The sequence below is a fragment of the Pezoporus flaviventris genome, unplaced genomic scaffold, assembly GCF_033815535.1.
Source record: "Pezoporus flaviventris isolate CSIRO_AGI_PZ_B2104156 unplaced genomic scaffold, CSIRO_AGI_Pfla_v1 ptg000054l, whole genome shotgun sequence".
In the NCBI taxonomy this organism is placed as follows: Eukaryota; Metazoa; Chordata; class Aves; order Psittaciformes; family Psittacidae; genus Pezoporus; species Pezoporus flaviventris.
This window is the reverse complement of record NW_026892602.1, coordinates 5,604,121-5,631,944: the sequence shown is the minus strand read 5'-3', so window position 1 is coordinate 5,631,944 and position 27,824 is coordinate 5,604,121. Positions and strand designations below refer to the sequence as shown.

Below are 27,824 nucleotides of genomic sequence, written 5' to 3'. Positions count from 1 at the left end.
TCTGTAAGGAACAGCATTGACTGGAACACTTTTCACTTTGGGATGCTGAACTGCACATATTCCTAAATGACATAGAAAGGCATATTAAGGCAATGTTAAAGATATTAAGAAATGAGGAAAGCGTTTATTTGTATGTCAACATTATAGTAGCCACCTTAGGTACATGGGGTAGCCTTCCCAAGGATGGTTCTTTGCAGGAAGCCCACTTCTAGCAGCACACCCTTTCAGAGTGTATTTAAAACAGAATGGTGCTTTAAAAGCACCAATTTAGAAGACTGCATAATTGAAAAAATTATCTCTAAAAATAAACGTTGTCTTCTGGAAATGCTGCAAGCATGAATAGAGCGCTTAAACACAGCCGTCCTGCCGAACAACACTCCGTTCCAGCGTTTGTCCTCCCATTCGCCGCTCAAGGAAGAGCTCTCCACGTTTAAACGCCACCGCTGCCAAGCACTTAAATGAAGAGCCCTCCCGCCGCCCGCGTTCGCTGGATAAAACCGGCCTCGGCAGCACCGCGACCGGACACACGCAGGCGCCGGCGCCGTCGAATCAGGCCCGCCGTAGCTCTCGACGTCCCGCCCTCGCTCTCTAGTTGACCAATCAGCGTCCTGACACGGAAGCGTTCCGCCAACCGTGCCTTGCAGACCCCCCCACCGCTGCTCATACAAGCCTGATGCGGTGGAAATTCCCGAATCGCCCTGTAACCTGGCACCGCTCTTAGCCAATAGTGCTGCGATGCCCGGCGGCAGCGCGGTTTGATTGGTTCTGAGGGAGGCCGAGGGGGCGAGAGGGCGGGCCCTCTGAGGCTGCAGGGGGCGTTCTTTGGGTGTTGCCGATGGGTGTACGGGGTGGGGGTCGGGTCGTTGCGGGGCTGTGAGCCGGCGCCGGGAGAGGCTCGTGGGCTGGCGTGTGCGTGCCGACGCCTGGGGCTGGGATGAAGAGGTGAGTGACGGACGGAACGCGGGGCCGGGCGCTCCTGGGGGGCGCTGCTCATCGCGCCAGGTGTGGTGAGGCCTCGCCGCGTCAGGCCGCTCTCCCACGCTGTTCCTGTGTCCGCGGACCTCCCGCCTGGGGCGCGGCAGTCGCTGCGGGCCAGGGGCGCGGTGAGGCCCAGCGGCGGGGCCAGGCTGGGCGCACTCGGCCGTGGCGTGGGTAGTCGGGCCTGGCCCTCGATAGCTCGGCGCTAAGGCCCCGACCGCTCTCTGCTCCGGCTAAACAAGTGCTTCGGGGCTGTCGGTCTCTCTCCGCTCATCGCCTCCCAGAGAGGAATGGGAAATCATCTAGATAGGGGGTGGGGAATAATTACTCTCAAAGAATTAGCTTTGCGTCGAGCCTTGTGACTTGCACGTTATATATCCCATCTTGTCTTGCTAGGCAATAAACGGGTGCATCAGTCTTGCCATTAAAAGTGTTCCATTACTGAGCAAAGTTAAATGTCATTAACAGGTTTTAAGTTCAAAACTTGAGCACAGGCCTTTCATTTTATTGAAGGTATTTGCGTGTCAGGTTGGCAGAAGGGTTGTCTGCACAACAGTGAGGATTGTGCATTGGTGTGTATTTGCCCAGTAGAGTAATGCCAGAGGATGCCGATGGTTGATAATGACTTTTGTTATTCCTCTGAAGTGTTATATTTGTATCAAATTTAGAACAGCAAACAAAACAGTAGAGTTTTCCAGTTGCATTTCTTTTAGTAGTCATGTTGCCAGTATGAACTTATTTGTATCGGGCAATATCTCACCTACTATTTTGAAGAAACAGTTTCTGTTTTTTCCACTCGTGGCTTGTATTGCAGTTATGTAACTCTGTGCGCATTGAGCCGCAACTAAATTTGCTTCTAGTTTTAACCTTCCTTTGAAAATTATTTTTGGACTGTGAAGAAGATAACTTTGTGTCTCAGTTGTTTAAAGCTTGGTATTTAAAGTGAAACTTCTGTAAGAAGCTACAACTTATTTTGGCTTCTTCATTTTATGCTCTGAATCAGAGCTACAGAATTGTGTGTTCGTGCTGAAACCTGATAGCAGATTCAAACATGTCTGTGTAGTTCATCTAAGGTTACTCCAGGGTAGAAACAAAGTTCTCATATTTGCAAACTGTTTTTATGATGAGATGACTCTGTAATGACAGCAGTGACTCAAGACTAGGAAGAAAGGAATTTAAGGAAGCTTTGCAGTTAGGTGGGTTATTATAGACTAGTTCTGACATTTTTAAGGTATGTTTTTTTCCTGAAGTATGTAGTATTGCAGTCATAACTGTTTTGGCTATTGCTCACTGAAATCCTTGTGTATGAAAATAATTCAGCTAGTAGGTGGAGTTAATTGAACGGACTCTGACACTTAGACAGTCGTGGTGATGGTGAAGTACTCTGGTATGCACAAAATTTTATGGTTGCTGGTATGTTATGGAGTGTAAAGATGACTTGTTGCTAAGCATAATTTGGTTCCCAAGTTAATTTATACTGTGGTCTCATAGTTCATTCTGGTCTTAACGTGGTACAGGTGTGCTGTTTGTTCAAGTATACTTTTCTCGCAGGATAATCAATTCCATGGAAAATGGCTGTAAAAATAAAAAAAATAATCTTAAAACTGGTGGTTTATGGGCATACATTTCTGGTCTTTGCCAGAACTTAACATCCTTTTTAGCAAGCTTTTCTATGCTAAATACTAATTTAGCACTTTCATTATTCTAAAAGAGGATTTGGGGTTTAGTGCTGTATATTTTCTTTGATAGGGGATAGTGGTGGTAGATAAGTTTTTAAGGGAAGACATTTTCTACAGTGATAACTTCTTCATACTGGAAGACCTTTTGGTACTGTATTCAATAGCTTCATAACATTTGCATGGATGATGAGAACTTTGGAAGGCTGACCATGCCATGTAAAGTTACCATTGTGTAATCTAAACACAGCTGTTAAGATATTTTCACACAAAGTTCTTCTAAACATGTGAAGATTGTGTGATACTGAAGCAGTTGACTTGCAAGCAGAGTATACTTACTAAAAAATAGATAAAATAATATTTTTAATTAAAAAAATATTATTTAAGCTCTTGAACAGACTTTTCTATTAATATTTTGTTTCTGTACATACTTATTAAAATAAATTATTTCTGTAAGTGAAGTAGGAAAGATCATGAACGCTATAATGTCGGAGATTCTTGTTTGCAGTGGACTGGAGGTTGATTAACTTTGTGGAGTGACTCACAAAGAGGAAGGTTAAGTAAGTGCACCAGTCTTTGCAAGCTGAGAACATAAAATAGAGCTGTGAAGAGCAAGACAGTATGTATTTTTTCCCAGTGTCTGGAAAAAGTAAGGGGAGGAAACAAGACAGGACTTGGATAGAACTCTATTTTAATACCTGAGTAGACTTATAAAAACTAGTGGTCATTTAATTTTGCTTCTTTTGTCTGGTGGTGGGTGTGGAGAGATCTGTTCCTTATCAATGTCTACATAAAACATTGCTATTTCAATCCAATATTGATATCAGATTTTCTTGTTAATCACCAACAAGCATTAAAGCCCATTTATGTGAATGAAATGAAAATGAAGAAATATTTCTTAACTTGAAAACAGATTGACAGTCTACCAGACTTCATCTCAGTGAGGTCTGAAACTGTCCAGGTTTTGTCCCTTAGATGTTAATTACTTTGCAGGTGGAAACACTTTAAACAACGTAATTACTGTGAGCTGCTGCAGTAATAGTGTCCAAATGTGGTAATGACACTGACACCCCCATAGCACCTGTGAGAAGTGGCCTGTCTCCAATTTGAATGGCTGTGGGGTTTCATGGCCTCACAGGAGGCTTGGCGAGTCAGCACAGATGGGTAGATTCCTAGTGACAGAAAGATGCTACTGTGCATACATTTCAGCTCCTCTCTGGTTGTTACTACTTTTCTTTGGGGGGAAAGAGTTTTGTTAAATACCCTTTTGTTTAAAAACAGATGATGAATACAATTTCACTACTACTAGATTCCATTGCTTTCTGTTAGTTTCTGAAGCTCAGATCAAACTGAGTAGGATGCATAGCAATAGATTTTGTGATATTTGAATTCCATCAGAGAAAAGATCTGGAGGAACAGGGTAGAAAGAGGAGGCAGGAGGACAAAGAGTATTTGCTTTTTATTTACTGAAGTTAAATCCATAAATAATTGAGAATCTCCTTTAACTGAATGCAAACTGTGGTGTCACAGGTTATTAACAAAAAAAAAAATGGCAATATAATCTTAACTTGTATGTTACCCTTTTCTGTCATCTTTAGAAGTAAACAAATCCTGTTAAGGTACTGTGAATCTTCTTCATGTGTCCAGAATGATCTAAACTATAGACATACATAGAATCATAGAATAGTTAGGGTTGGAAAGGACCTTAAGATCATCTAGTTCCAACCCCCCGGCACAGGCAGGGACACTTAACACTAAACCATCTCACCCAAGGCTTCGTCCGACCTGGCCTTGAACACTGCCAGGGATGGAGCATTCACAACCTCCCTGGACAACCCATTCCAGTGCCTCACCAGCCTAACAGTAAAGACTTTCCTCCTTATATCCAATCTAAACTTCCCCTGTTTAAGTTTTAACCCATTGCCCCTTGTCCTATCACTACAGTCCCTAATGAAGCGTCCATCCCCAGCATCCCTATAGGCCCCCTTCAGATACTGGAAGGCTGCTATGAGGTCTCCACGCAGCCTTCTCTTCTCCAGGCTGAACAGCCCCATCTTTCTCAGCCCGTCTTCATATGGGAGGTGCTCCAGTCCCCTGATCATCCTCGTGGCCCTCTTCTGGACTTGTTCCAACAGTTCCATGTCCTTTCTATGTTGAGGACACCAGAACTGCACACAGTACTTCAAGTGAGATCTCACAAGAGCAGAGTAGAGGGGCAGGATCACCTCCTTTGACCTGCTGGTCATGCTCCTTTTGATGCAGCCCAGGGTACGATTGGCTTTCTGGGCTGCTAGTGCACGCTGAAGCCAGCTCGTGTTCATTTTCTCATCGACCAGCACGTATTTTATTAACTGATATATTTCCTTCTACTTTGTTAAAGTGAGTCATCTTTCTAAAATGACTGAAAGAAAAGTCTTCAGGTTTTTCTTCAGAATTACATGTTGCAATACTGGTGCAATTTTCTTGTCATACATTGTTTATGGCTTACTGGAACAGTCAATTTCCATTATCTAAAGAAATGGCTGTTATGGAGTACTGAAGTGTCCATTTTCTGTTGTTCTGTTACATTGACACAATTTTGTACTTTACTGAATCATAATGTTACCTGTGATGACAGATGCAGTACACTTCCTCAAAAATAGGTTGTTGCTAATCACAGGAAAAGATCTTCATAGAAGAAGGCTTCCATAAAGTATTGTTTTTAAACTCAAGCAGAATATTTCTTACTGCTCATCTGAAATTAAGTTTTCGTTTCCCTTTTACTTACGCGTGTTCTCTGCATCTCATTATGCTTTTCCTCTAGCTGTTTGCTTCAAGGATCTAGAGGAGGAAAGGAAATACACAGCGATTACAAGTAGAAATGGGTATGTCTGATCAAAAGTGCTGTGGCTGTTTCGAGACTGTTCAGTGTCTTAAGATTTTGTTGAACTATTTTTATCTGTAGAGGGAGTGGGGCTGGTCATAGATTTAGGGGCTTTTCTGATTGGTGGGTTTTTTTTTTCCTTCTTTTCTTTCTTTTACTCAAGAGTATGTAGGTCCTCAGTTTCATTTTGCCTTTTTTTCTTTTCCTTTTTTTTTTTCCCTCTCTCATTCTAGGCTTTCTGCTCTGAATTTGGTTCCTTGTAAAATGAATGTTGCATTATTTCACAGAGGTTGGACCCTCCCTTAGAATTTGTGAAGATACATGCACGTAAACAGCTTATTTTTATTGAAGACTTCTATGCAGCTTACAAAGTTTTAATCACAATGAATTCTGGCTTATGGAGTCAAGAAAAAGGAGGTTCATCCTATTGGGAAGAGCGGATCTTTTACTTGCTTCTCCAGGAATGCAGTGTCTTGGACAAGCAGACGCAGAAGCTCCTGAAAGTACCAAGAGGTAGCATTGGGCAGTTTTTTCAAGACCGTTCTTCTGTGGGACACTCCAGAAATATTCCTTGTAAAGGCAAGAAACTGCAGATTGGATTAAAGATTCTGGAGCAACCTCATGCAGTCCTGCTTGTGGATGAGAAAGATATTATAGAAATAAGTGAAAAACTAGCTGAGTTGCTTTTGGCTATTACTAACTGTGAGGAAAGATACAGTCTGTTTAAAAGCAAAAGCAGGTTAACTAAAGGCATCCAAATAGATATTGGCTCACCTGTTAGAGTACAGCTGAGATCAGGAGATGAGAAATTTCCTGGAGTTGTTCGTTTCAGAGGACCCTTGATGCAAGAAAGGTCCCTAACAGGGATATACTTTGGAGTAGAGTTACTGGTAAGTTTCTTGCTAAGGGGAAGCGTCATGCATATTTTATAAGATGAGTTAAAACTCTTCTATTTAAAGAGGCAGTCATAACAATTTTCTTTTCTGGAAGCATCACTACCCCTAAAAATTCTGTAATCTTCAGTCTTTCCACAGGTATTTAATAACAATACTTATGAACACACCCTGTCACACCTGCTGTGTATTCTACATGTTAAGTAAATCTTGATGAGGTGTGTAGGCTGGCAAAAAAAATGTACTCGGACTCTTCCAGCCTAGGAAAATTAAATTACTTACATCCCTACTGAGGCAAATATCTGTCAGATTTTTCTTGAGTACTTTGTTTTTCCCAGCACATGGCAGGATACAGTCCATAAATGCAGGCTTGGATTTCAGGGTTGCCAGTTCTGTAGAGCTCTAAAAGTCAAATGTCAACTAGTTAAGATAGAGGATTTTGCTGTTGTGTGCCTAGTGAGATAAATCTGCAAAATTAATGTTGGACAAAAGCTTTTGAAGGGTTAGATTCAAGAGGGTGCCATTGTGGCATTGGAAGTATGTTTTTCAAAGTCTTCTTTAAACTTCCCCCAGATTCTTTGCATTTCCCTCTAAATGTCTGGGAATATCAGGGCCAAGTGGCTCTGAAAATTCTCTGTTTTTATTTGGTGTCTAAGTAGGACTTTTGAAAGCTTAGCATTATGTCTAATACAAATTAGTCTTGTCTTGATGTGGCGAAAATTTGATGATGGAAGCAAGATTTGCGCCTGAAGAAAACATGCTTCTCCAAATAAAAAGGCTTTTGCTGGCAGCTACTCTCCAGTCAAACAGCATCTTACTGTTTATTCTCCTAAGATAGAGCGTATGTTTGCCACAAATTCCAGCAACACATTTCTGAAATATAATGAATATAATGGTAGTTCACCAGCCCAATTCTAATTGCAGTTTCTTCAGAGCACTGCATTATGTTACAGCTTTTGTGGTAATCTGCTTCTGCACAAAATACACTGCTGCTTTTTCTTTTTTTTTTCCCTGCCTTCCTTTCCCATCTCTGCCTCTTCCTCCAACACTTAGGAAGAAGGTCGTGGTCAGGGCTTTACTGATGGCCAGTACCAAGGCAAGCAGCTTTTCAGATGCGATGAGGATTGTGGGGTTTTTGTTGCTTTGGACAAACTGGAGCTGGTGGAAGATGATGACAATGAACTGGAAAGTGACTATGCAGCTCCTGTTGAAGCAATGCAGGTAGAACTTCCTCCTCTGGAGATCAACTCCAGGGTTTCTCTGAAGATAGGAGAGAGTATAGAGTATGGGACAGTTATATTCTGTGATGTCTTACCAGGAAACGAGAGTTTAGGATACGTTGTTGGAGTGGACATGGTAAGAAAATAATCTGATTTTAATATCTTTTGCATGTGTATTAGCAAATAAATTACATGCAATATAGAAGAAACATTATCCACAAGCTACTTCAGCGGAGGCTGACCTAAAATGGGAAATAAACACTTGTGTTCAAATATGCCCCTTGGCGGTGATTGTATTTTGGCATCAGGTAGATGATATCCTATTTGATTCTAAACAGTTCAGGAGAAATACTCTGGTTACTCTGAGGAGCCTCCACTGAGCTACTTGTAATGGTAAATGTCGGTCTTACTGTAATGAAGTTGAGTGTTTGTCTTGTGAGACTGGGTTTGTTCTGCCTTTTGAAACAGTAAGCTGAATGCCTTTGTGAGCTGTTTGTAAGAGCTTGTTTTTCATGTAACCTTGGTTTGTTTGATTTTGTCCTGTCTTAAAAATACTGAGTTTTAAGTACAAAAGTTGATCTTTCAAGAAAATGTGAAGCTTGCCATTAAAAGTTATTTCTAGCAATTTGATTTTTTTTCTTTTTTAAATGAACAGCTTTCAGATTTTTGATAGTTAAAGGGTGTTTTGTTTTTCAAAATCATTGGGTGCCTCCGTTGTCTTGGTTGCAGTAGCCATTGCCTAACAATGCACAGGAGTTCTAACTTGTTTACAAATAATGAATTTTAGTAGAAGAATGCTTGTTAACATAAGAAATATTTTTCAGAAGAACAGTTTTTAAGTTCATGTTCATCTTTGAAGGCTGTAATGTTTGAATATTTCAAATACAAAGTTACAGGAAAAAGCAAGTGTAAAACATTTTATCTTTTCACTTTTTACATTTTTAAAGACATATGTGTATTTTGTATGCTGTAAATCTTCTCTTGGGATATGTGTAACGTGTCTTTCTACTTTTAGGATAATCCTATCGGAAACTGGGATGGAAGATATAATGGAATACAGCTGTGCAGTTTTGCAAGTGTTGAAAGTACACTTCTTTTGCATATCAATGATGTTATTCCAGGTACGCTTTACTTTCTTAACCAGAAGGCAAGCTTTGATAACATCTCAACCCAGGCAAAGTTACATGATTAAAACAGTACGGCAGTATTAATATCCTAAATTCACTCGAATTAGCTTCACCTTCTGTGTTATGCTTCTTTTCAGTTTCCTCCTCCTTTTTGTTTCACTCTCAATATTAGAAAAGGTTTAATATTGAACAAAATTAATGTCAAATAATGTGTTATTTAGAGTTATGTAAGAATAATGAATATGTAAGTGTCTGTAGCAGGAATCTATTCTTTTAATGTTGTTCAGTTTACTCCAGGAGTTTAAGTATCCTGGATCAGAAAGCTGTTCTTTCTGCACATGGAATATATTGATAGAATTATTGATAGTATTACTTATGCATTCTGCAAGTAAATACTTGAAAATTCCTAACAAAACTGTGGAAAGTTTCACTATCCACAATAACTCACTGAATAATGTTAACTTGTAACCACCACAGTCCCCTGATCCTCGTCTGAGTTGCGTGGTCTTGTACAGCCTGTAATCTTAACTGTTTCCCCTTCTTTTCAATTTGGCTGATTTCTCCTATGTTCACTTCCTACTTGTTGGTTTAGTTGGGATGCATGTTTTTGCATGAATTCTCCCCTTCTTTGGAGAATTCATGGGATCTTCTCTATTTTGGGAAAGAGCATTTGTTGCAGATGTGTTGGTAGAAAACAAAGATTAGGAATTCATGCGTCTGTTCCCATAATGGAAGCATGCACGTAGATTGATTTTACATTCTTCGATATATTTGGTATGTTCAAGAAATAGTGGAAGACTTCAGAGTAAAGTAATTGCCGATGTGGTAGTAGCAAATCATATATATATAAAATGTTGGTTATGAGCCAAACAAGGTTTTGCTCCATTCAGTTTTAAAACTTGCGATGCTAGACCTTGGTTCAGTTACATTTGAAGCTGAACTTCTCTCTAACATAGTGAAAGCCTAGAAAAGGGAATCTAATATTCTCTTTATACTGTGTCGTAGAGACTGTGTCACAGGACAGGAGACCTCCCAAGCTTGCTTACACCTCAAGAGGTGGTGGTGACAAAAGCTTGTTCAATCATAGTAAGCCAAAGTCTACCGGTATGTATAGGAAGTCATTTTCTTTATAAATTTCTGTTGTTCGGGGAAGAGTGTTGCCTTATATTTTTGATCACTTCATTTATTATTTCAGTGACATATCAAGGTAAATTTCTCTGAAGCAGAATATTAGTGTGAATTTACTTTATCATAATAATGTAGGTGATTGAAGTTAAGCCTGCTCAAAACACCTTCACTTTCATGAAAAACAGCTTGAGGTTTAGCAAAACTTTAGGAGCATATTAGCTTGTTGTCTGTTATAACCATTTCAGAGCTGTATTCTGTTTTCTGAAAGTGTGGCTGTTTGTTTTGGTTTTTATTTTATTTTTTAATAAATATAGTCTTCCTTCTGCAGGACTAGAAATGGCCAAATTTTTAGCCCAGGAGCAGATCTACTCGATAGTAAATAGTTAATTTTGCTGCAATTCAAAACCAAGATTGAAGTCTTGAATAAACTTCTTCTTACTCTGGTTTTGGCCAGCTCTTCCAGGGGAAGAATCCTTCTAGGGAAAATCTGTCAGGGGAAAGAACAAAACAAAACGAACAAAAAAAATCCAACCAGCCAACCAAAAAACCCCAAACCAAAACCTGTAAGGGAAACTGTTTAATTTTAAAAAGGCAGAAATCAAAAATCAATGTTCTGAGTTTACTAGTGTGTGGTTTGGGTTGTAGAATACTAATGACGGTATATCCTGTAAGCTTTCATTCCGCCTGGCACTGGATGTTGACAGAAATGGTCTTCAGTCAAGTAACTGTGGTTTTATGTTGGCCCAAGTCATAGCTGTGTGGAATTGGATCCGTAATTCATCTGCCTACTCTGATTTTTTTTTTTTTTTTTTTTTTTTGTTGCTTTAAAAACCAAACGTACATGCTGTATGCTGTATCTCAAATACTTTCTTATATCCGTAACTTACAGCAATGAAAAACTGGCACTTGTGGGGTATATTCTGCTGCCATCAGGTTGGTGACTTGAAATTTTAGTTTGGAGGATTAAGTCGGTTTGGGATAAACTGTTACCTTGTAGCAAACTTAGATCTGTGTTAGCTTTGATGGGGAGAGTTTGCTGCTTTGTGCAAAGGCAGTTTTGTCCTCTTGAAAGTATAGTAACAAATTTATATTATGAAATAAGAGTGTAGCTAACCTTTTATAGATGGAGATTAATCTCTTTATGTTGTTTTCCAGGATCTACCTCTGAAACTGGAAAAAGAAACAGATCTGAAGCCTTCTACACGTTAAATGGCTCATCGGTTGACTCTCAGCCTCAAACAAAAGCAAAACCCCCATGGTATATTGATGAAGGTAAAGAGAGATTATAGTCTTTGATGTAGGCATACAGTTTATTTAAAAAACGAAACACAACTAGAGTGTGCTGATGTTTTTCAAATAAAACAAGTATGAGTTTAAATTTAAAGCAGTTGGAATATATTGTCTTAGTGGAAGATATACTGTATCCTAAAAAGCATCTTGGAACCTCCACGGAAACATACTCTGCCTTAATTGGCAGACCTGTGGTTTTATCCTGCATATAGGAGACTGCATTCTTGGCAGTGTGTGCGCAGCTCCGTAGGAATACACGTCTTGCAGGCAAAATAAAAGCTGAGTCTTGGAAGGAAGATACGAAGATATTCCTTGCAGCCAAGTGTATACAGTAATTTTATTTTGTCTGTCTTTTTGTAACTAATATTATAGGCCTAAAGGAACTCTAATATTCTGCCATGCCAGCTAATCAGTCTGGGGTTGGGGGTGTAATTAATCTGAATAAGCACATAAATTTTTTACAGTATTTTTTGAGGTTATGTTATAAAATCTCTCTCTGAATTCTTCCAAGTATGAGTGCACATACCTAAAGGATCAGTATATCTTGATTTGTCTGAAGTGTGGCTGGCTGGGTAGTGACTGAAGAGGTAAATACTAATGTTATTTTACAATGGAAGCCTATAGCAGTAGTAGTCCCTGAATTCCATGAACTGTAAAAGCAAATTCAAATTGTTCTTTGAAGATGTTGTTCCAACAGTTTGTAACTCTGTTTAAAAAGTAGTTTATTATAATATTTAAAATAAACAAGGAAAATATCCTATGTAGAAAGGACTGTGGAAGTAAAGGATTAAAATTTTTGGACATTAACTTCAGTTAATAAAACAGCATGGGGAGAAGAGATGCGAAGAAGAAGCTTTTGCTCTGTGAATACCAGTTGTATATTGAGGCCATGTAGAGAGATGAGAGAAGATACAGAACACTTGTGCTGTTACACCTAGTTGTGATCTTATTTATCACGCTCTGCATTAATCATTACTCATTGAAATCCTTCATTCTTTATAGACCCTGATAGATTCTTTATGTTAGAACCAAAGTATATTGTGATGGAGCAAGGGCAGTAAACATTTTTGCATTTGCAGATCATGTCTGCAAGCAATTACACATCTCTGTGTGAGCTGAGAACCACATCCTTTCCTCAGTCGCACTGACCAATGATTTCTCCATATGTCCATTACAGTCATAATCCTTGGGGCTGTTAACTTGAATTCAGAGAAAAAAAATCTGATGTGGGGCTAAAGGACTTAAAAAAACCAATGTTTTCAGTCTAAACCTTCTTGTAGTTTCTGGCTAACATCTCCTTTCTGTTGTTTCTGTTGTTTGTGGTAAAAGTGGTGGTATTTCAGCAGTGTCTGTTCAGCCAGTTTTGTCTCCCCAGTGTTGCCAAGTGACAAACATCTTCCTACATGTTCCCACCTGTTAGTGCTTCCTACACAGGGCACCCATTAAATCTGATGTGCTTGCAGATGCACTTCATTGGTTTGATAGCTAAGTATTTCCTTTCTTAAAATGGGAAGAAAAAAACCATACCAATATTAACTGATATCCTGGTTTTGATTTTAACAGCTGCTGAAGACCCAGCAAAATCACTTAGTGATTCATCTCCTGGATTTGGACATTCTTCACCACCACTGCAGCCACCTTTAACGAACTCTGTGTCTACAGAAAACAGATTTCACTCCCTCCCTTTCAGCTTGACAAAAACATCAAGTGCTAATGGTACTGGTACTACTATTGGACATAGTCCTCTCTCTTTATCTGTTCAGTCTGTCATTGGTGATGTAAATACTACAGCAAACCAGGAGAGTCCATCATCAGCAGACCCAGTTGGGAACTCGCATGGTCTTGAAGCAGGTTCCTTGGCTGAAGTTAAAGAAAATCCTCCTTTCTATGGAGTAATCCGATGGATTGGCCAGCCCCCTGGAGTAAATGAAGTATTAGCTGGACTGGAACTGGTAAATATAAATTGTAGTTCATATTAATGTTAGCTCTGTTTCTGAGAGTTGGTGCCTGTATGCTTTGCAAAGCAGTCAGTCTGGAGGAATTTGGTCAAACAGGTTGCCATGTGATCTCTTTATAGAGCAGCTAAATTCTTAAATGAGTTCTGACTTCTGTAGCTGGCCTAGACCTTACTCTGTTGGTAGGCCCTGAGATATGTGTCACAATGGGTAATGGAATTTCTAGGGCTGTTCGCTTACTTTTAAATGAGTGCCCTTTGCTTATGTTATGGAGATATTAATTGAGAAAAGTTAAAATGCAGGTTTACATAAAATGCCCTGACTGTGAGAGTCTTTATTGAATATCAATTGTGTGTTTTATTTTTTGCATACCAGCAAACGGGCAGTGGTTAGAGCCACGACTGTCAGAGAGAACACTAGTTCTGATAATTGCTAGTTGTGATGCTGTTAATTTAACAGCCATGTGCTTGGTGTGTTTTGTGGGCCCTTTGTAAATTCACAGTTGCTGCAACCGTGAATTGCTGCTATGTGCTGACATTTGGTCTTTGGCAGCTGCTGCCAAGGTTGTGAGTGGCTATCAGCTAAGTAAGTGTGTATGCAGTTAGGGAGATGTGGTTCTTTATTTTGGCGTCATGTTCAGTAACATTTCAGAGCAGGGTACAATTATGTAAAACAACAGATATCTTTAGCAAAGTAGGTGAGAATGTGACTGGAATTTCAGCTTGGGTTTTTTTGTTTTTTTTTTTTTTTTGTGAAGCTCAAGCTACCATTTGCCACAAGTGTTCTGAGGCTGCATCTTAGAGTGCCTTGTGTTGAACTAGGGTCTTGGACTTGCCCATCAGGCATTTCTATGTTAAAACTTAGCAGTTGTTAGTAAGCAGACAGTATACCTTAATTCTTGTTGTCAAAAATCACTAATGAAAACTTGTTATTTTTCATACCTAGTTTGTGTGTCTTTCCTTGATTACATTTTGTGTGTTCTGCACACAGAAGGTATTTTTTTCTGTGTAGGTGACAGTCACCCTGGAAGTATTCACACTATCTAGTGCTTAGTGATTTTAATACCGTTTTAAAAGATGCTTGGTAGTGGATGTGTGCTTTTTCTAACTACAGAAGGTATCTGGAGTTACTGGCTAGCTTAGTTAAGTTCCTAATATTGACAGGTTTGATTCTTGCTCTCCTACCTCCCCCAAGCTGCTTCTGATGGAATTTTTATTTTGGACGGAGTGAAAGTTTAAGCATGAAGGAAAAAAAAATGAGACTCTTAATTTTCTCAATAAATCCAGTTAAAGACTACCTCAGCTGGAGCTTTGTATGCTAAAATTCAAGAACATTGTATATCAAGTTTTAGAGTATCTGAAGGGTGATCTATGGGTAGAGATACTGTCAAATGTTTTACTCCAGAATTCTAGAAATAAGAAACATAGTGAATTCTCACTTGAATTTTCAGGAAGATGAATGTGCAGGTTGCACGGACGGCACATTTAAGGGAACTCGATACTTCACGTGTGCTCCGAAGAAAGCTCTTTTTGTTAAACTCAAAAGCTGCAGGCCAGATTCCAGGTTTGCCTCACTACAGCCAGTTTCCAACCAGATTGAACGCTGCAACTCTCTAGGTACTGAGCTTCTACTTACTTATCAGCTGGGAACTGACCTGGGGTTTGGTTTAATTTATTTCTGCAATATGTTATTTGTATGGAACACTTGAAAATCTGTACAGGTATTACATAAATGAGATAAATAATTAGATTATCAGTCTGTACAGAGCATAACTCTTCTATGCATTATCTTTTAAAGCATGAAATTGTTCATATAGTTAAAGAAATTCATAAAATTGAGGGTTTTTTTGTGTTATGCTGTAAATCTTTAGCAGTTTCAAAGCAATCTTGCTGAAAGTGGTATTTGCAATGCTAGAGATAGTTGACTGCATTATCAGAAATTAAGATAGTTATAATAATCTTTTTCTGTAATGTCAGATTAGTGTTTTCCTAAATCTTAGCATAGAAAAGCATGTATTTGAATGGTAGAAGTTAGTAAAAAACTCAGGTTTTTTTCCTGACTTCAAGTATTTGAGATTTCTTGGGTCATGTTTTATAGCCTGAGACAAAAGCAAAGAAACAAGTGTCTGATACTTGTAAGATAGAGCAGGGCATGTATAATGAGAAGAGAACTTCATTCCTACTGGGTAAAATTAATTCAGTGCTCCAGGCTTTCTGAAGCACTCTAATGTGCATTGTCAGTGGAATGTAAAGCCTTGTTCACTGTCTGGAAGCTGTGAGTCTCAGCTATAATAAAATGCTATGCTAGTCCAGAGAAGGAATGCTTACACACTAAGGCAGCAACTTAGCTATAAAACATTAATAGGAAAATCTCAAGGAGGATAAAATTTGAGGCTTTAAAGTGTTTTTTGAAAAAAAAACTTTCAGCCTTTGGAGGTTACTTAAGTGAAGTGGTAGAAGAAAACACTCCTCCAAAAATGGAAAAAGAAGGTTTAGAGACAATGATTGGAAAGAAGAAAGGTATCCAGGGTCATTACAACTCCTGTTACTTAGACTCCACCTTATTCTGGTAAGTTCATAATTTGTATAGTGGCATCCCATGCTACAAATGCACAATGTGTGATCTTTGTTGTAATGACTGTCTGTCTGTATTGCTGCGTAGCCTACAAAGTCATGCACTGCAACCTTTGACACATTACTGTGCTCTTCCAATCTGAAGAGCTTCTGCAGCATTTGCAGCAGAACACAAGTGCTAATCATGTCCAAATTGTTCTGGCCCTTATGTGTTCATACTCTTTTGACTGAATCCCTGGCCTGATAATTTTTGAAGGATGCACGTGCACAGAAGGATGAGCGTGCACAGGCTGGGTGGTGGAGGGAGGGAAATAATCTCTTATATTTGCAGAATCCTGGGCAACTGCTTTTGTACTCTGCTGTAGAAAGGACACTGGATTAGAGTGGTCTTTTCCTATTTAGTACAGCTGTGTTGTCCTCTGTCCTTAATTATATCTTTCTTAGTTTATTTAGTTCTATTAATTCTTCCTGTGGCTTTGCTTGGTTTGTCTTACATTGCTCAGGCATCTGAGTGGTTGTATCTTCCAGAATCAAAACAACCTTCCTTTTCTTTTTTTCTTCCTAGCCTGTTTTCTTTTAGCTCTGTTTTGGACACTGTGTTACTCAGACCTAAAGAAAAGAATGATGTAGAGTATTATAGTGAGACCCAAGAGCTGTTGAGGACAGAGATCGTGAATCCTCTGAGAATGTGAGTAAAGACATTAATTTGTTTCTGGTCTAATATAAAATTTTACACCAGATTCTTTGTATGCATTCCTATTGCAAATCTAAAGAATTTAGCTAGCTGCTGCTGCCAGTCTTTTCCGTTGGTTGGACTGAGTATTTTTACTTATTCAGCATGCTAAATTTAAGCAGTGCTAGCTGGAAATAGTTATTCATTGTTTGCTGATAAAATATTTTCACTGGTCTCTGGAAATTGATCAGCATAAAGCTAATGTAAAATTTGCATTGATAAATGCAGAATATATGTATTCATAGTGTTCATATTTATGTGTTTTTAATGCTGTTGCTGACAAGAAGAGTACTTGAATTATCTTATGTGGAGTTTCGCAATTTGATAGATTTGTTGGGACTTTTAAAGTTTTGTTAGTTCCTATATGTAGTCCGCAAGAAGTCAAAAGACATTTAAACAACTTAACATGAGCTTTGTAATTTCTTAGGCACAATAAACAAAGGAAATACGGCAAAAATCTGGATGAAAAGTTATTTGTGTATAACTTTATTTTTTAAACATGTAGTTCTGAAATTCTGTGGGCAGTCACTGAACAATTTATTACAAAATTTTTCTTTGGATTCCTGGAATAAAATGACAGCTTCTGAATCCTTGTTCTTATACAGGTGTGTGTACTTTGCCTGGTGTTTTCCAGGGTTTTCTGGTATAGAGGGTAGGATATACCCTGGTCAGCAGAAAAAGTGGCTGAGAAGACTGAAAGTGTTACGTCTCCTCCCTTTCCACCAAGTCTTTATTTGCACTTCTTGTAAAGTTTTAGAGGAAAAGGTTGAATGCTGAAAACTTCAGCTTCTGTATCTTTTTTTCTCAAATACTGAAATATTTTTGTTAACAACGCCCACAGTGCTGTTATGTGACATTCTGAAAATGTATTAACTGATGCAAATAGAGTGAAAACAAATCAAAAGTAACTGACTGACAGATCAGAAAACAGATACCCTGGTAAGTTAATGTTTAAAAAGACGTCTTAAAGGTTATGTAAGGACATTAAGCCCTTCACTGAAATTATACTGCATTGAAAAAACCGGGAGTCAGTCATAGTTCTGAAGCAACATTGTACACAGGTAAAGAGGGATCTGAGACCTGTATTTCAGCATTTAAGAGGTTTTTTCTCCTTCTTTGACTTGATCACAAACTAGCTAATAGCTTATTAAACCGATTTATCTTAGATACGGATATGTATGTGCTACAAAAATAATGAAACTGAGGAAAATACTTGAAAAAGTTGAAGCTGCATCAGGATTCACTTCAGAGGAAAAAGGTAAATAAGGTTGTTTTTCTTTCTTTGAACCACACATATATGTCTCTGTAGCAGTATTATCTCCACCAGAGATCTGAGTGACCATTGGGTGGTAAAAAGGACTCTTCTGTTTCCTTAATATGTGACGAGCCCTAGCTGAACAGTTTCTGCTATAAGTCAGCAAAAGACTGGATTTCTTTCCCTGCCTTCTAGCAGTGAGGGGAGATCTAAGGCTTTTTCTCAGAAATAAAGATTGTAATAAAGCTGAGGTCTTTCTCCTCTTTCAAAATGTCCCTTTGGTCCCTGAGGAATAATCTTTACACTACAACATTTCATTGTCATAATGGTTATGTAGTATATTAAGAAATAAAATGTGTAAATCATGTTAGAAAAATAAATTCCCAACCTTTTGATCTTTTGCTGCATATAATGATTAACTAGTGTTGTATTATATAGCTGTTTAATTTTTTTTTTATGGGGGAGAACACTACTTTCTTTGTAAATGTTAAATGCTGAAAACCAGTATTTATTAGTTAGTGGCAGGAAGAGAAATACATCGGAAAACTCTCAAGTGTTTGGGGAGAATAGATCTCTGGGAAGCCACTCTTGGCTGCATTCTTGATTGGGAAATTCAGTCTCTAGTTTAGATGAACTTCATGCTGTTTTGTGGTTTTTGTGTGTTACTGTCACCGCTCCTCACCGCTTCACTGCAGTTTCATTGTTTTCTTTAAAAGGTTTTATTTCTCCTCAAACAGTTGCGTGATGCCAAATGATTCCCCTGAAGTAGAGAGCATCTTTCTGATCTTTACTGGAAATGGTTTTTTTACCCTGTTGAGCCTGTGTCTTTTATTAGGACTGTTTGACACCAAAAGATTAAATAGTTTTGTGTCATGAAAGTCTTCGTAGGTTGTCGTCTTACTAGTGTTAATAAAGCTGTAAAAATGAACCTTGACTTCTGTTCCTATTAAAATTTTGGAAACGCATATTTAAAATCAGTCTTGAATAATGTATCTGGTTTTGCGTACTAACAGGATTTTTTTTTCTCCCTCTTCCTGCAGATCCAGAAGAATTTTTGAATATTTTATTTCACCATATTTTAAGAGTTGAGCCACTGTTGAAAATAAGGTGAGTCTTTTTCTGTTTGTTGAACTTGTCTATTTGTAGAGGCTGGTGAGAGACTATCTATCTGCTGCCTTTCCAGTTGAGCTCTTAGAGCACCATTATGATTCATATTTCTAATAGGATTCAATATAATAAAGTTCTATTGACAAATTTGACATCTACCTTTTTTGGCAGGTGGGGTTTGCCCCAGTGTCCATAGTTTTTCAGTCCTTTCCTCATCACAGGAATTATATTAGTTTATATGTTGCTTTAGCTCAGCAGTGTGAGGTAAGTGCCCACTGTCTGTTGTAGTGTGCAGAGATACGGGACCTATGGCACTGGCTACAGGATCAGTATGCAGTGTGCTGTAGTTCACTGTGTAGATGACATGTGAGAGTACTGAGGCTACCTTCTGTGGTGGTTCTGTAGGCAAATCTTAAAAAGAATTGGAAAGGATGAGTGATCAAGGCATATAGATGTGAATTTGGAGCTGTGTTCCTGTTAGGTAAAAAAAAAAAACAACAAACACCAAAAAAACACCACAAACCACAAAAACTAGTAACTTCAAGTACATATTTGGTTTATATAAAGAAGTGTTCAGAGAACAGCTTGCCCTCACAGTTACTACTGCCTCTTTCAATTCTATGAAATACATTCTGAGAAACCCCTGTGGCTTATGTATTATTTTGGTGAAACAGCTGAGGTACCATAGTATAATTATAATAATGGTTTTTATTATTAATATAATTAGAATAATAGGTCTTCATGTGAGAATGTATTTCTAGTTTTTGGTAGTTAACAGATGTGCTGCTGTGCATTTGGAGAAGGCTGAGGTTCTTAGTGACTTCTTTGCCTCAGTCTTCACTGGCAAAGGCTCTGACCACACCACCCAAGTCTTGGAAGGTAGATGCAGAGACTGTGCGAACTGTAGGAGAGGATCTGGTTCGAGACCATCTGAAAAACCTGAACATACACAAATCCATGGGACCTGATGAAATCCATCCACGGGTCCTGAAGGAGCTGGTGAATGAAGCTGCTAAGCTTCATCATATTTAAGAAATCTGGGCAGTCAGGTGAAGTTCGTGAAGACTGGGAAAAGGGAAATATAACCCCCATTTTCAAGCAGGGGAAAATGGATGACCCAGGGAATTACAGACCAGTCAGTCTCACCACTGTGCCAGGCAAAATCTTGGAGCAGATTCTCCTGGAAGGCATGCTAAGGCACATGAAAAACAACAAGGTGCTTGGTGACAGCCAGCATGGCTTCACTAAGGGGAAATCCTGCCTGACCAATTTGGTGGCCTTCTATGATGGGGCTACAGAACTGATGGACAGGGATAGAGCAGTTGATGTCATCTACCTGGACTTGTGCAAAGTGTTTGACACTGTCCCACATGACACCCTTGTCTCTAAATTGGAGAGACATCAATTTGATGGATGGACCACTCGGTGGATAAAGAACTGGCTGGATGGGCACATGCAAAGAGTTGTGGTCAATGGCTCAATGTCTGGCTGGAGAGCAGTAACAAGTGGTGTCCCTCACCCAGGGATCGGTGTTGGGACCGGTCTTGTTCAGCATCTTTGTTGGTGACATGGACAGTGGGATTGAGTGCGCCCTCAGCAAGTTTGCCAATGACACCAAGCTGTGTGGTTTGGTTGATACACTGGAGGGAAGGAATGCCATCCAGAGGGACCTCGACATGCTTGTGAGGTGGGCTGATGCCAACCTCATAAAGCTTAACCATGACAAGTAAAAGGTCCTGCACCTGGGTGGGAGCAATCCCAGGCACAGCTCCAGGTTGGGCAGAGAAGAGATTCAGAGCAGCCCTGCAGAGAAGGACTTGGGAGTGCTGGTCGATGAGAAAATGAACATGAGCCGGCTTCAGTGTGCGCTCCCAGCCCAGAAAGCCAACCGTATCCTGGGCTGCATCAAAAGGAGCGTGACTAGCAGGTCGAAGGAGGTGATCCTGCCCCTCTACTCTGCTCTTGTGAAACCTCACCTGGAGTATTGTGTGGAGTTCTGGTGTCCTCAACATAGAAAGGACATGGAACTGTTGGAACAAGTCCAGAGCAGGGCCACGAGGATGATCAGGGGACTGGAGCACCTCCTGTATGAAGACAGGCTGAGAAAGTTGGGGCTGTTCAGCCTGGAGAAGAGAAGGCTGTGTGGAGACCTCATAGCAGCCTTCCAGTATCTGAAGGGTGGCTATAGGGATGCTGGGGAGGGACTCTTCATTAGGGACTATAGCGACAGGACAAGGGGCAATGGGTTAAAACTTAAACAGGAGAAGTTTGGATTGGATATAAGGAAGTTCTTTACTGTAAGGGTGGTGAGGCACTGGAATGGGTTGCCCAGGGAGGTTGTGAATGCTCCATCCCTGGCAGTGTTCAAGACCAGGTTGGACAGAGCCTTGGGTGATATGGTTTAGTGTGAGGTGTCCCTGCCCATGGCAGGGGGTTTGGAACTAGATGATCTTAAGGTCCTTTCCAACCCTAACTATTCTATCATTCTATGATTCTAAATCACAGCTGAAATGAGTAAAGTAAAAGCAAATGCCTCTTACTCCACTTGTACATTTCCTCAATGTTTCTTTAACCCTCTTTTGTAAACCTTGGCCTTTGAGGTTTTTGTCATGTCTGTGCTACACAGAGTGGAACAGAAGTTAGGTTCCACCATTCAGCTTTTAGCACTGAAAATGGTGTGTGTTGTGTACTTACCTTAACTCTTAAAGAGTAATTCAGTAGTCTCCTTCTTAAAAGTAGGCTTAAAATTAATAATAGTGACTCTGAGTGCATCATACTGCTAGAATCCTCTCAACACCTGAGTATTCTGAAAAGCAGTGTTGTCTTAAATGTTAGCTGGGATGGGAGGAAGTTACCATTTTTAGCAAATGTGATGAATGTTCCCAGGAACATTGACATTGGGGTGAAACAACTCCTACCTAACTTCTTTCTTTTGATATTGGTTTCTCCTGTGTGCTTTTTGTCCATGATAGCAAAATCCATTCCTACAATGTGAGCAGAGTCTTCTGTGTACTTTCTTATGCCCTTCCAGAGTGGGTTGTATTACTCATCTGAATCTCTCTTCCCAAGTGTTGCAGATTTACATTTATGTTAGAGAAAAATAACCTGAAAATTTAAGTACTGAATTTCTACTTTGTTTTGAAACATCTGACCTCGAAGCTTATTTAAATTGGTAGCTTAATCTTTTGCCCCACTCTCTGTCAGTATAAAATGTTGAGGGCTTGTGGTTCTTGTTTTTTCTTTTTTTTTTTTTGGCTGGGGGAAGGAGGGCTGTGGGGGAGTGGTGTATTTGCTTGGGGATTTTTTGTGTATTAGGATTGCTTTTGAAAGAATCTATTTCAACGCAGAGAGGATGTTGTATAGACTATTTTCTGGTAGATGTTATTTTACTAGGAAAATAGAGTCATTGTTGCAGTAAAGCTTCTAAATCTGTTTTCTTTTAATTTGTTTTTAGATCAGCAGGTCAGAAAGTACAAGACTGTTACTTCTATCAGATTTTTATGGACAAAAATGAGAAAGTCGGAGTCCCAACAATTCAGCAGTTACTAGAGTGGTCATTCATCAACAGCAACTTGAAGTTTGCAGAGGTAGGTGACAGCTGTTGCTCAGTTAGTGTTGATACTTGGATGTTTGCTCATTCAGCAATGGAATAAGAGTGGAATTTTGGTGTGACAACAAAGTGCAGGCATATTTGCAAAGGGAGGGCTACGTCAGTGGTAAAGGTTGCCTATGTTACAGAAATATTTTAAGATTGCCTTAATGACATGTATCCTTTGGCTGAAAATACCAAAGTAATTTAGGTAAAGAATTACTAAAAGAAAACTTAATTGCCGCCAGTAAGTTGCTTTAAGAACTAGTATTTTGAGCTACATGGTAAAAAGCTTTATAAAGCAAGATTTACCCATGCCATGGGGGAGTGTAGTGCAGTACATTTACTATCCTACTTGAGTGTGCCTGGGATGTAACGATATTTGACAATGGTTTAGATGCCGCTTTCCTGTTGTTTGTTTTGTTTTGCTTTTTAGCTGTAAGCTAAAAAGCTATATTTTATATAAGCTTTATATAAGCTTTTATATAACCTATATTTAATTTTTTTTCACTCAGACTTCTCGTTTGCTTACCCTCTTGTTGATTTTGAAGTCAACAGCCTGCAAGTTTTAAATAACATGAATGCTTATTGTGTTAGATGTATCTCTCTAAATTTAGATATTTGTCTATCTCAAGCTTGTTACATTATACTCTGGCAATTTACCTAGGCACCTTCTTGCCTGATCATCCAGATGCCTCGGTTTGGAAAAGACTTCAAAATGTTCAACAAAATTTTTCCATCCTTGGAATTAAATATAACAGACTTACTTGAAGACAGTAAGTATATAACATTGTGTTTGTATAACGAAAGATTTGTTGAGAGTGACTTGACACAGTCAAAGTAAGTACACCTGGTAGTTTTGGGGATTTGTTTGGTTTTTAATAAAATATTTAACCAGGTAGTGTGAGATACTCAGGCTGAGGGGAAAGGAACAATTACTAGCTAGAATGCTGAATGCTATTTTTTTTCTTATGTCAGTTAAAAGCTGTAATTCAGAACAGACAATATAACTTGCTTATATGTTGTTTATAACTTTACAAAATATAACGTACTTGATTATGTTTAATTCTTGAGTATCTCTACAACTAAACTTTTTATTTTAAGACAGTGTTGTTAAAATTGAGTTATTAGCAGCAAAACAATTTGTTAATATGCAGGTAGGAAATCTTAAAAGCTAAGTAAGTGTAGCACTGAGATTGGTTAACAGGTATTTACAATGTTGACTATGTTTCATTAGTCTTCATCAGTCTGTGCTGCTTGTTCCTAAGCTTTTTGTCATCAGTTCATCAAACCATAAGAAGAGAAGCTGAGATTAGTGTGTAAATATGCAGCATCTAGCAATGGTACATTTTTAAACTATAAATTGGATCACTTTTTTGTGACTGAATTTTTTCATTGCATCACCTAAGACACCCACTTTTAAATGTGAGATAAGAATTCATAAAACCACTAACATTTTAGAAAAATCTCTAAAATAATAAAATTATAATCTCTAAAATAATAAAGAGAATTAGAATTCTAAAATAATATTTTTTATTATTTAGAATAATAATCTCTGTCATGGCCATCAGCTTACGATATTTTATTTTTTTTCCCTGGTGTTGACAGACCTAGGGGCTAAGCTGGACCAGTATGATGAAAGAGAACTAATTTTATGTAAAAGCCTGCTTTCACTTGTTCATGCAGTTGATAGAACTTACTGTTTTGCAATTTCCTACTCTCAGTAGGAATTTCCTACTCTCTTATTCCACATTATGTCAAAGAAAAGTTAAATACTGTAGTACAATTTTGCTTTGACTTGCAGTCTGGTTCTAGCTGTTTTTTCAATGTAGTGGGCTTTTTTCAATTTAAAGTCATAATTCTCACTCCTTTCTATACCCCTGGTCTTAAACCAAAAAAAAGCCTCCCTGAATTGGAGACTAATACCTTCTTTTAAAATGCAGCTCCCAGGCAGTGCCGCATATGTGGAGGGCTCGCTATGTATGAGTGCAGAGAATGTTACGAAGATACTGATATTTCTGCTGGGAAAATCAAACAGTTCTGCAAAACATGCAATACACAGGTAAGTTGTTGTCTTTGTTACTCTACGCAGGTTTAACCCAAATGGTATATGCTGTAATAATTAAAAGAAAGGTGTAAGAGCGGAGTGAGATTTTTCTCACCAGCACTAGTGTGACTGTGCTCACCAGGTGACAAAATTAGGGACTCCACTTGACCCTGCAATGTATTCACTGATAATTTCTTACTAAAAACATGGCAACTGACAGATCCAGGCTGGAATACAGTGAAGAGGTAATCATAAGCAAATTGGAATCTTGTTTACTGTTGCCTGCTTTAAATCATAATTTAACATAAATTGTTACTGTAAAAGTTGGTTGGAGAAACTCTCTAAGACTCAATTTGAAGTTTTAGAAAGCAGCATTCTTTATCGCGGCACTGGGCCCACAAGCAAATTGTTTCGCAAAGGTGAGCACACCTGAAACTTGCCAACAGCAGCTATATATTTAGCATACTTGTGCATATTTACAGCTTTTCCAGGGAACTGTTGACATATTCATGAGATTTCCTGGAACTAATTGTAATATTTGCTATGCATGTGCTTTCTTTCTGAGTGGGGGTCTCTGGTCGTCCCTGATAGTCTTCCTCATTGTGTTTACTGAATGACCTCAGTGCTTGTGCATGCTTGTGAGGTCCTAGTGCTGAGTTGACAGTTGGTATGTCCTTGCTTCTCTCCTGTTCCAGTCTCACTCCATGTTGGGTACCCCTCTGTTATCTTGAAGACCAGCATCCTTGGTCTTATTTATTGTCGCCTTAGTTGTTACCAGTCCTGTGATGTTTCTTCCCCCATCAGCTGAACATTCTCTCTACATGTTAAGAAGTTAGAGAAGTTTGGTCTATTCTGCTATGTTAAAGGCACACATACTATTGTTGGTTTAGAATTTAAGTGTATAATATGGTACCTTGTTTCAATTGATAAATTCATGACAGAATCACTTAATTTTGAACTGTTTGGTAACTTGCATAAAGCTGTCATAGCTATAGCTTGTTTTTAAGTCTGAGCAGACTAGAAAATGGTTGCATTAAATCTGACCTCCCTTCTAACTTTACATTTGAATTTTCTGGGCAATATTGAACTACAGTAGTGGGGAGAAGTAGAAGAAATGTTTAGTCTGCTACTGTTACTGCAGCTCCTGCTCTAATGCCACTAATCTTCAGTTCAGCAGTAATGTTCTTTTTAGCTTTGTCTGGCACTGAAACAAATAATCTTATGGGGTAGTTTCTCTCTTCTGAAATATCACTTCAATTGTAGGTTCATCTTCATCCCAAGAGACAGAGTCATAAATTCAATCCGTTGTCACTACCTAAAGACCTGCCAGACTGGGACTGGCGACACGGCTGCATTCCGTACCAGAAGATGGAGTTGTTTGCTGTTCTCTGCATAGAAACAAGCCACTATGTAGCTTTTGTTAAATATGGGAGGGATGATTCCGCCTGGCTCTTCTTTGACAGCATGGCAGATCGGGATGGTAGACCTTTTATTTATTCTTACTACTTTTCTCTTTACTTTCTATTATTAGTTTGAATTTCAGTGCCTCTTTCTTAAAGTGTTGGGGATATTAATATTGTTTAATTTGATGCATTTGATGCTGGGACACTAATCTTGACCCAGCCTTACCTCAGTGCATTGATTTTATAGCAGCCACTGATTTTCATGATCTGAATTTCATCTAAATTGGACGGATAATCCAATTGGTAAGTAGCTGGTATAGCAGTAACTGCCCTGGTTTTCTGGTGGGACTTTTAGACACTTTTCTGTGTTTCGCAAGTTTGACAAAGGGAATTAATTTTAACTGCAGGAATGTTTTTTCAGGCTATATTTAAGTGGATGTACAGAGTTATTGGATAGCATGCAAATATTTTTATTGCTTTTGCTTAAATGACTTAGCCTAGGTGTCTTTAGAATAAAAGAAATAGTTACATGTTACAACATCTCTGCCTTTCCTTTGAATCTCTTCAGAGTAACAGTTTTCCACTGATAACTCTATAATAAAACAAATGTCAGTAAAACAAGTGTTCTCTTAGATAATGCTGTATTAAATACTGTTTAATTCTCGTGCCTGAGAAAAACGGCAATAGATGACATGTCAGACTCATAGTAACAGCTCTGCATGAAGAATTCATGAACCCTCATGTTACAGTGTGATTTGGTAGGGGGTGGAAAGAATCTTGCCTCCTGTTGAAAGTGAAGCTGCTGCAGGATTAAAGTCTCTTTCTTGTAACAACCAGAAGGCAATCAAGCTTTGTTTCAGAGTGCTTGAAAACATGTAAGACTCAAGTGCGTAGACAACGAGTTTATTTCAGGGGTGTAGATCATATGAGATACTCACTGGGTGTATGTCCTGCTGATACTAGGTTTTTCTCTATCACAGATACTGGTTTTTTCAGCTGTTTTTTTTTTTTTATTATTTTTTTTTTAGCTATAAGCTAAAAACATCTAGTAGGGAATGGTGTCATGGATGTTCACACTTGTGTTGGCTGAGTGTGCTTATTTTTACATGGAAAATGGCCAGGAGCAAACCCTGACTTAGTCTGACAAGTCAAGTACAGACAAACGTGGTTTGTCTGCCGTCATATCATTAACCAATTCAATAGCGTTCGAAGTGGGGTATGTATTCAGGTCACCTTCTCACAGTCACACAGAATTTTTAGTGTTAATGAACCTAAAGTTCTTTCTCTGGTGGGGTGTTTGTGTGGGTGTTTTGTTAGTAAACGCTACAAGATAGTCTGACACCAAAGGTGATATCTTTCTTGACCGATACACTTCTCTTAGATGTTTACTCTGCAGTAGACCAGAAAGGCATGTTTAGATTTCTGTAGAAGGCATTTTCAGGAACTGGTGATGCTGTCATAATTAAAATACATTTCAAAGAGCAAATGCATATAGCTGCTATCCTAATCTGTTCCTTTTCCTTATGGTTCAAAGGAGGTCAGAATGGCTTTAACATTCCGCAAGTTACTCCATGTCCAGAAGTTGGTGAATATCTGAAGATGTCTCTAGAAGAATTACACTCGTTAGATTCCAGAAAAATTCAAGGTTGTGCAAGAAGACTACTTTGTGATGCGTACATGTGCATGTATCAAAGTCCAACGATGAGTTTATACAAATGAGCAATGGCCTCTGGAAAACTGAAGAAACAGTACAGAGTTATTGACTGCTGCATTTGCTGCATGTTTTGGTTAGTTTTAATGCAGCCGTTGCTGGCAATGGAAGAAATTGACTGTGAGAGCAAAAGGATCACTCTTCCAAAAACTACATGTGGAGTTCTGTAATTGAAATATTTAAGCATTTTGCACTCTGGGAAGTGTGCTTGTGTGTTTGTTTTATAAACAAAGTCTAAGTGAAGTTACTAAAAATTAAAAGCTTTAAGTGCATTGA

General features: G+C 38.8%; 1 protein-coding gene across 5 annotated transcripts; it reads left to right on the top strand.

Annotated features, from left to right (window-relative positions):
• The first annotated feature begins 871 nt into the window (after positions 1 to 871).
• Positions 872 to 27,824, top strand: CYLD (CYLD lysine 63 deubiquitinase). Of its 5 annotated transcripts, none has more exons than XM_061469063.1 (17): positions 872 to 942; positions 5,751 to 6,407; positions 7,464 to 7,631; positions 8,646 to 8,751; positions 9,763 to 9,861; positions 11,041 to 11,157; positions 12,739 to 13,127; positions 14,581 to 14,746; positions 15,557 to 15,698; positions 16,269 to 16,391; positions 17,603 to 17,694; positions 18,732 to 18,798; positions 22,253 to 22,385; positions 23,055 to 23,163; positions 24,331 to 24,449; positions 25,698 to 25,914; positions 27,372 to 27,824. In XM_061469063.1, the coding sequence occupies exons 2-17, from the start codon at positions 5,901 to 5,903 to the stop codon at positions 27,554 to 27,556; spliced, it is 2,739 nt and encodes a 912-aa protein (XP_061325047.1). In that variant the 5' UTR covers positions 872 to 942; positions 5,751 to 5,900; the 3' UTR covers positions 27,557 to 27,824. The 5 variants fall into 5 exon arrangements, with proteins under 5 accessions (XP_061325047.1, XP_061325045.1, XP_061325044.1 ...); XM_061469061.1 differs by having other exon boundaries at positions 7,464 to 7,766; positions 9,763 to 9,843; XM_061469060.1 differs by having other exon boundaries at positions 7,464 to 7,766.